The sequence below is a fragment of the Hypomesus nipponensis genome, chromosome 25 (assembly GCF_054491055.1).
Source record: "Hypomesus nipponensis isolate SF chromosome 25, ASM5449105v1, whole genome shotgun sequence".
Taxonomy (NCBI): Eukaryota; Metazoa; Chordata; class Actinopteri; order Osmeriformes; family Osmeridae; genus Hypomesus; species Hypomesus nipponensis.
This window is the reverse complement of record NC_140385.1, coordinates 1,935,001-1,943,605: the sequence shown is the minus strand read 5'-3', so window position 1 is coordinate 1,943,605 and position 8,605 is coordinate 1,935,001. Positions and strand designations below refer to the sequence as shown.

Here is an 8,605-nt window from a genome sequence, read left to right as displayed (position 1 = left end):
CGTAACGTTCTGCTGCTCTTGAATGCACCCCGCCAAACTGCTTCGAAAGGGCTTCTGGGATTGGACGCTGGTACCGTTTTCTCGAAAGAACCGCAAAGATGATGGTAAGTAGCTTAGCAATTCATGCTCCGTTTATGTTTACCAAATCCATGTCCATCCTAATGATTACTTCAAATCATACGTTTGCAAACAACATGCATTGATAAATAGTTATGTTCCCAATCAGATGAAGCTAATATTTTGGTCAAAAGTACATGTGACGGAGTTCGCTGTTATCTTGATGCTAGTTAGCATCTTGTCGCATCAATGGGCGTGTAAGACGTTCTTGCTAGCTAGACATCTTTGCTAGAATAAACCCTACGTGTAAACTTATGAAGCCATAGCAACAGTTTGTCTAACAAACACATGTGGTACTTATCATAGACATGGCTTTATCGCAATTCCTGTAGACATTGGGTATAGCTGCAGCTACGAACATAAGCAATACAGAACACACCGGCTTTGTCCGTATGACAATGCGTTTCGACAGCACTTGACCAGCCACTGGATAGCTGGCTAGTTGGCTGAGTTAGCGGATGCTACCTTTTCAGGCGATTGCTTCTGCGATGTCTACATTCCATAGGCTTCCTAAAAATGTTAAACAAAAGCGTAGTTAGCGTTCAAGAAGTTTGGCATGTCTTCCCTGAAACGTCGCTAGCTAACGCGCATCCTGCTATTGTCTTGGAAACGTAACAGTAAAAGTTTGCCGTCAGGTTGTTGCGATTGAGAAGGATTTAGCAAGCTAACATGGCTAATTAGCAAATCCTAAACGTATTACTTAGCTATCCATTAGCATGTGCCCTAAATCGTCTCGTATGCAGGAGACTGAGGGTGGATGACAGCTGATGCTCACGAGCAGAGTTAGAGGAACAAAAAGCGCCACGCCCGAAACGGGTACACGAGGACTTCAACTTGTCTGATTCTGAATACAGGATTTTGTTATGCAACGTAGGCTGGTTTGTCGCTACCAATACTTTGTTTAAATGTTGCCCCGGAAACGTTTGCCAGTTTGGGACGTTCTCATGTCATGGGATTTGACACACAAATGATGTGGTATAAAACGCACTTAACCCACATCTCTTCCTAACCCTTTCCTCTCACCCCCATCCCCTTCACCTCCATCTGCTCCACCCTCCTCTTCCTCTCCTGCTCCACCATCTCCCCCACCACCCCATCCTCTCCCTCCTCCCCCAGCCCACTCCAGTAATCCTGTTGAAGGAGGGGACCGACACCTCTCAGGGTGTTCCCCAGCTCGTCAGCAACATCAACGCCTGTCAGGTGATCGCTGAGGCGGTCCGCACCACCCTGGGTCCCCGGGGCATGGACAAGCTGATGGTGGACAGCAGAGGTACACACACACACACACACACACACACACACACACACACACTCTCACACACACACTCATGCTGTACAGATATATGTGGAGGAACACACACATAAACTGGGGTGTGTGTGTCTAGGCAAGGCCACCATCTCCAACGATGGAGCCACCATCCTGAAGCTGCTGGACGTGGTTCACCCTGCGGCCAAGACCCTGGTGGACATCGCTCGCTCCCAGGACGCTGAGGTGAGGGAGGCCCGAGGAGTGTGTGTGTGTTGACATCGCTTGCTCCGAGGGTGAGGGAGGAGTGTGTGTAGAAAGTGTGTGTGTGTTTTAACTGATTGGAGTGTGTGTGTGTTAACTGATTGGAACGTGTGTAGAAGGTGTGTGTGTTAACTGATTGGAGCGTGTGTAGAAGGTGTGTGTGTGTTAACTGATTGGAGTGTGTGTAGAAGGTGTGTGTCAGGGAACGTCATGGTGTATCTATATCTCTGTGTTGATCTCTCTGTGTGTGTGTGTGTGTGTGTCAGGTGGGTGACGGCACCACCTCTGTTACGCTGCTGGCAGCAGAGTTCCTGCGGCAGCTGAAGCCCTACGTGGAGGACGGCCTCCACCCTCAGACCATCATCAGAGCCTTCCGCAGCGCCACACACCTCGCCGTCGCCAAGATACGGGAGATCGCCGTCACCGTCAAGAAGGACGACAAGAAGTAGGAACAGATGCACACACACAGATATACACACAGACACAGATATAGTTTCAAGTTTCATACACAAACACAGACATCATGAGTGTTTCCTCCTCCTCCTCCTCCAGTGAGCAGAGGCAGCTCCTGATCAAGTGTGCGTCTACAGCCATGAACTCCAAGCTGATCGCGGGGCAGAAGGTGTTCTTCTCCAGCATGGTGGTGGACGCTGTCACCATGCTGGACGAACTGCTGCCTCTCAAGATGATCGGCATCAAGAAGGTCCAGGGAGGAGCGCTGGAGGTCAGCACCACTCTTGTCTCCTCCTCTTGTCTCCTCCTCTTGCCTCCTCCTCCTGTCTCCTCCTCTTGTCTCCTCCTCTTGTCTCCTCCTCTTGTCTCCTCCTCTTGTCTCCTCCTCTGTCTCCTCCTCTTGTCTCCTCCTCTTGCCTCCTCCTGTCTCCTCCTCCTGTCTCCTCCTCTTGTCTCCTCCTCTTGTCTCCTCCTCTTGTCTCCTCCTCTTGTCTCCTCCTCTTGTCTCCTCCTCTGTCTCCTCCTCTTGTCTCCTCCTCTTGCCTCCTCCCTCTCTTTCTCTTTCTCCTCTCCCTCTCTTCCTCTCCTTCTCTTTTTCTCTTCCACTCATGTTTCTTCTCCTCCCGTCTCTCCCTCCCCCCTGCAGGACTCCCAGCTGGTGGCTGGCGTAGCGTTCAAGAAGACCTTCTCCTACGCTGGCTTTGAGATGCAGCCCAAGCGCTATGACAACCCCCGGATCGCCCTGCTCAACGTGGAGCTGGAGCTGAAGGCTGAGAAGGACAACGCAGAGGTCCGAGTCAAGTCTGTCCAGGTCAGTACCCCCCCCCCCCACACACACACACACACACACACACACACGTGCAAGGTCTCCCTCCAAAACTTGCACACACCTTTATTTGAAACACACATTACACCCTCACTCTCTGACCCCTCCCAGGAGTACCAGGCCATCGTGGACGCAGAGTGGAACATCCTGTACGACAAGCTGGAGAAGATCCACAGCTCGGGGGCCAAGGTGGTTCTGTCCAAGCTACCCATCGGGGACGTGGCCACGCAGTACTTTGCTGACAGAGACCTGTTCTGTGCTGGACGAGTCCAGGAGGAGGACCTCAAGAGGACCATGATGGTGAGACACAGTGTGTGTGTGTGTGTGTGACAGCTGTGTGTGTGTGTGTGTGTGTGTGTGTAGCGTGTGTAACAGCTGAGTGTGTGTAGTGTGTGTAACAGCTGTGTGTGTAACGTGTAACTGTGTGTAACGTGCACCGTGTCCTCCAGGCCTGCGGGGGCTCCATCCAGACCAGCGTGGGCGCCATGACGCCAGACGTCCTGGGCCAGTGTGAGCTGTTTGAGGAGGTGCAGGTGGGGGGGGAGAGGTGAGCACCGTCTGCTTCACTTGGTGTTTGTCTTATTTGGGTCTAAAGCTGGCTGTCCCGAGAGGGCCTGGTCATGGGGGATGTGAGCTCAGGTTCCTAACACCCCCCCCCCCCCCCCTCAGGTATAACTTCTTCCGGGGGTGTCCGAAGGCCAAGACCTGCACCATCATCCTGAGGGGCGGAGCAGAGCAGTTCATGGAGGAGACTGAGCGCTCTCTTCATGACGCAATCATGATCGTACGCAGGGCCATCAAGGTAAACTCTCACACACACGCACTTAAACATGCCATCATGATCGTACACATGGCCATCAAGGTAGGCTGAGCAAGCAAACAAGACACAGTCTAACGTGTGTTCTCTCTCTCCTCCAGAACGACTCCATCGTGGCGGGGGGCGGGGCGATCGAGATGGAGCTGTCTCGCTACCTGAGGGATCATTCTAGAACAATCCCGGGGAAACAGCAGCTGCTTATTGGTGCGTACGCCAAAGCCCTGGAGATCATCCCTCGCCAGCTCTGCGACAACGCCGGCTTCGACGCCACCAACATCCTCAACAAGCTGAGGGCCAAGCACGCACAGGTACACACACACGCTATGATCTGCACGAGCACCTTTAACCTCTGCACAAGCTCACTCTTAAGCTCCGCCCCCCCCCCAGGGAGGCATGTGGTTCGGCGTGGACGTGAACAACGAGGACATCGCTGACAACTTTGTGGCGTGCGTGTGGGAGCCGGCCATCGTGCGCATCAACGCCCTGACGGCCGCCTCCGAAGCAGCCTGCCTCATCCTGTCTGTGGACGAGACCATCAAGAACCCTCGCTCCACCGTGGACGGGCCCCCCGGGGGGGGCAGGGGGCGGGGCCGCGGACGACCCCACGCTCACTAGGCATGCGAGCCACCTCTGACCCCTGACAACTTTTCGACCCGACACCTGACCCTTTCCACCTCCTGACCTTTGACCCCTCTACTCCTGACCTCTGTACCCCCCCCCCCCGACCCCTCCACTCGCCTGGAGCCTGGGTCTAGTCTCAGTCAATTCATGTGGGGAGTTTAGGGGTGTTTGATTTGGGACCAGAGACATCCCCACCATACTCCAGTCATAGGAGGAAAAGGTAGTTTTTTTTCTTTGTACGCTTGTCAACTGTCATAACTGTCAAAGAGCACTGATTGGACGAGGAGCGTTCTAGAAGCGTTGGATGTTGGTCGTCTTGTGTGGATCTGTATTTATTGGATCATTTCAAACGAATAAAATTCCCTCGTCACAACCGACTCCTGTTATGTTTCAGAGTATAAATGTCTTTTTTAATAGTTATTTATGAACACAGGCTTACACAAGGGACAAGTATAATTCTTGATACGTAGTTAATATAGGGTGATATCAAAGTATTTGAGAGGTTAATTGTGTACGATAGTAAATCATTTCACACTTTCTGGGTCAAACTGGGTTTTCAGGACGGAGGAGGGTGTGGATAGAGAGAGAGCGAGTGAGGAATGGAGGGATAGAAATACAGGGAGGGATGGAGAGAGAGATACAGGGAGGGATGGAGAGAGAGATACAGGGAGGGATGGATAGAGAGAGAGATACAGGGAGGGATGGAGAGAGAGATACAGGGAGGGATGGAGAGAGAGAGAGATACAGGGAGGGATGGAGAGAGAGATAGATACAGGGAGGGATGGAGAGAGAGATAGATACAGGGAGGGATGGACAGAGAGATACAGGGAGGGATAGAGAGAGAGATACAGGGAGGGATGGAGAGAGAGAGAGATACAGGGAGGGATGGAGAGAGAGATACAGGGAGGGATGGAGAGAGAGAGAGATACAGGGAGGGAGGGATAGAGAGAGAGATACAGGGAGGGATGGAGAGAGAGAGAGAGAGATACAGGGAGGGAGGGATAGAGAGAGAGATACAGGGAGGGATGGAGAGAGAGAGAGAGAGATACAGGGAGGGAGGGATAGAGAGAGAGATACAGGGAGGGATAGAGAGAGAGATACAGGGAGGGATGGAGAGAGAGAGGGAGGGATACAGGGAGGGAGGGATAGAGAGAGAGATACAGGGAGGGATGGAGAGAGAGAGAGAGAGATACAGGGAGGGAGGGATAGAGAGAGAGATACAGGGAGGGATGGAGAGAGAGAGAGAGAGATACAGGGAGGGAGGGATAGAGAGAGAGATACAGGGAGGGATAGAGAGAGAGATACAGGGAGGGATGGAGAGAGAGAGGGAGGGATAGAGAGATACAGGGAGGGATGGAGAGAGAGAGATACAGGGAGGGATGGAGAGAGAGAGATGCAGGGAGGGATGGAGAGAGAGAGAGATGCAGGGAGGGATGATGGGAGGGACAGGCATCAGACCTCTTCCATCCCCATGTTCACTGGGTCCTGGGTGATGTTCACTGGGTGTCCACTTGTTAGTCTCCTCTCTCCACTAGGTGGCGATCTCTAACGTGACGGACTCAGAACCCCACAACAAGGAAGCTCTGATTCAGGAAAGACTTGAACGTCCTCCAATCAGCTGGAGGCAGATCCTCCAATCGGCTCTCAGTTCAGTGGCAAATCCAGAATGTGTTTAATGGGATCCAGAGGGTGTTTCTCAACACGTTCTTACAGTGGGTCCAGAGGGTGTTTCTCAACACGTTCTTACAGTGGGTCCAGAGGGTGTTTCTCAACACGTTCTTACAGTGGGTCCAGAGGGTGTTTCTCAACACGTTCTTACAGTGGGTCCAGAGGGTGTTTCTCAACACGCTCTTACAGTGGGTCCAGAGGGTGTTTCTCAACACGTTCTTACAGTGGGTCCAGAGGGTGTTTCTCAACACGTTCTTACAGTGGGTCCAGAGGGTGTTTCTCAACACGTTCTTACAGTGGAAAGGCTGTCCAACTGCTGAATATCCAATATTTTGAAAACCTCAAAGGCTTGTCAATCAACATTGGAGGGGGTGAGGCAAACTCCTGAGTGAGTGGCTGTTACCTCCTCCAAAAACTCCTCCCCCGCCCCCCCGTTCGTTGCCCCCGGATACGGCGACGCCTCAGTTGGACAGGAAGTCGATGGAGGCCCGGACCGTGCGATTGGTTGCCACGTCGACGGCCGTCACTTTGATCTCCGTGTCTCCGAACTGCATCGTCGCCCTGATCTCCCGGCGGTCTGCGGTCGCCCCCGGCGACGCCTCGGGCAGGTCGAGCGTGATGGCGCCGCACTTCCTGACGCCGTCGTCGGAGACGTACGTGGCGTCGTCGCGGGCGCAGCAGTACACGTTGATGACGATCTTCCGTTGCCCCGCCCTCGCCGGGGTGTAGCTCCGCCTCACCACCTCGCCCAGGGCCACCGATTGGTCGAGGGAGACGAAGCGGTCCAGGACGTCGGTGCACCAGCGCCGGCCGTCCTTCAGCAGCAGCTTGTCCCGGGGGTGGCGGCCCTCCACGAAGCGGTTGAGCACGCCCACGCCGTAGGTCAGGGGGCAGCGCCGCACACGCACCTGTGGTGGGGGGGGGGGGGGGGGAATTTCAGCTTTTAGAAGTTGTACCAGTAGTCATTCCAATTCTAAATGGTTCCAGGACAGTTGTTAAGGTTATAGAACCATCCCCAGGTTCCAGGACAGTTGTTGAGGTTCTAGAACCTTCTCCAGGTTCCGGGACAGTTGTTGAGGTTCTAGAACCTTCTCCAGGTTCCGGGACAGTTGTTGAGGTTCTAGAACCTTCTCCAGGTTCCGGGACAGTCAATGTGGGTGTAGGCGCTCACCACGGTGGGGTCCAGTCCGAACAGCACCGCCCCCTTCAGGATGGTCAGGCCCACGTCCTGAGGGATGATGATGCGGCAGGCGTGGCCCAGTGCATTCTGGGCCGCGCGCTGCAGCATGGGCGACTCTGCGAACCCGCCCACCAGGAAGAGGAAACGCACGCCGCCCACTTCCGGTTTGTTCATCAGCTCCTCTGGGGAGGGGAGGAGGAGAAGAGATTCAACAGTTGAAAGTATAAAGTGACGGTGGAAGGTGTGTGTGTGTGTTTGTGTGTGTGTGTCTCACCTATGTGTGTGATGATGCTGTTGATGGTGGGCTGGAACAGCTCGTTCATGGCTTCCTGGGTCAACCTCAGCATGCCCTGAGATGACCACTTCACTATGTTCATACTGCACACACACACACACACACACAACAATGGCATGACAACTCACATCTATAGAGAGGTTCAAATACAGCATCAACACACACACACACCATACACACACCCACCCACACCCCCACACACCCCCACGTACTTGCTCCTCCGCAGGGCAGCCTCCACGCTCTGCCCTCGCAGCCTCTTGTAGTGGTCGATGAAGGAGAAGGGCAGGGAGATGTTGAGCGCGTTGGCCCGGCCGGGCGTGGCCGTGCGCTTGCGGGCCTCAAAGGCGATGCTCAGGTCCACCCAGGCCGCAGGCCGCCGCGTGCGGAAGCTCTGGATGAAGTCCTGCCCGAAGATCTGGCACAGCATCGCCTCGAAGGCCAGGTCCACCCCCACAGCGCCGTACGGCCCTCCTGGGACACACGGAGGAAGGTGTAAACACACATACACGCACACGGGGGGGGGGGGGGGGGTCAGGCAGGTGTAGAGATGGCAAAAGTGCACACATCGCCAGGTATATTTTTTCAACCTTTCAAAACTTTTTTTCTTCTTTTTTTCTTGTACAGAGGGTGTTACCTGAGACCTTGTACAGCAGGTGTTACCTGAGACTTGTACAGCAGGCGTTACCTGAGACCTTGTACAGCAGGTGTTACCTGAGACCTTGTACAGCAGGTGTTACCTGAGACCTTGTACAGCAGGCGTTACTTGAGACCTTGTACAGCAGGTGTTACCTGAGGCCTTGTACAGCAGGTGTTACCTGAGACCTTGTACAGCAGGTGTTACCTGAGACCTTGTACAGCAGGTGTTACCTGAGACCTTGTACAGCAGGTGTTACCTGAGACCTTGTACAGCAGGTGTTACCTGAGACCTTGTACAGCAGGTGTTACCTGAGGCCTTGTACAGCTCCTTCAGTGTTCCCTGTGGATGTTCTATCTGGTGCACTGTCAGGTCGACTGTTCCCCCTCCACAGTCTGCCACCATATACTTGTCACCTGGAGGAACACACACACACACACACACACAGTCAGTTGAGGCTGCTACGGTAGTTAAAGAGAGGAGG

General features: G+C 53.9%; 2 protein-coding genes across 5 annotated transcripts in view; one reads left to right on the top strand and one right to left on the bottom strand.

Annotated features, from left to right (window-relative positions):
• Nucleotides 1-10: 10 nt before the first annotated feature.
• On the top strand, nucleotides 11-4,717 carry cct7 (chaperonin containing TCP1, subunit 7 (eta)). The gene is made up of 11 exons (XM_084690938.1): nucleotides 11-104; nucleotides 1,234-1,387; nucleotides 1,503-1,609; nucleotides 1,894-2,072; nucleotides 2,180-2,351; nucleotides 2,727-2,891; nucleotides 3,018-3,206; nucleotides 3,356-3,453; nucleotides 3,576-3,708; nucleotides 3,825-4,031; nucleotides 4,111-4,717. Exons 1-11 carry the CDS (start codon nucleotides 99-101, stop codon nucleotides 4,336-4,338), a joined length of 1,638 nt encoding a protein of 545 aa, XP_084547064.1. The 5' UTR covers nucleotides 11-98; the 3' UTR covers nucleotides 4,339-4,717.
• A 5-nt stretch (nucleotides 4,718-4,722) lies between these two features.
• hspa12b (heat shock protein family A (Hsp70) member 12B) overlaps nucleotides 4,723-8,605 on the bottom strand; it is a 14,023-nt gene continuing 10,140 nt past the window's right edge. For all 4 annotated transcript variants that reach the window (XM_084690934.1, XM_084690935.1, XM_084690936.1 and 1 more), the window contains 5 exons: nucleotides 8,433-8,537; nucleotides 7,700-7,958; nucleotides 7,467-7,570; nucleotides 7,184-7,374; nucleotides 4,723-6,920 (listed from right to left, as the gene is read on the bottom strand). In XM_084690934.1, the coding sequence (XP_084547060.1) occupies nucleotides 6,474-6,920; nucleotides 7,184-7,374; nucleotides 7,467-7,570; nucleotides 7,700-7,958; nucleotides 8,433-8,537 (1,106 nt within the window). In that variant the 3' untranslated portion in view covers nucleotides 4,723-6,473. The remainder of the gene's footprint in view (nucleotides 6,921-7,183; nucleotides 7,375-7,466; nucleotides 7,571-7,699; nucleotides 7,959-8,432; nucleotides 8,538-8,605) is intronic.

What these genes read in the sequence shown, in the direction of transcription:
- cct7 (XM_084690938.1), top strand. An exon ending in CTCGCTCCCAGGACGCTGAG is followed by an intron (nt 1,610 to 1,893) that starts GTGAGGGAGGCC and finishes TGTGTGTGTCAG; the next exon opens with GTGGGTGACGGCACCACCTC. An exon ending in GTCAAGAAGGACGACAAGAA is followed by an intron (nt 2,073 to 2,179) that starts GTAGGAACAGAT and finishes CTCCTCCTCCAG; the next exon opens with TGAGCAGAGGCAGCTCCTGA.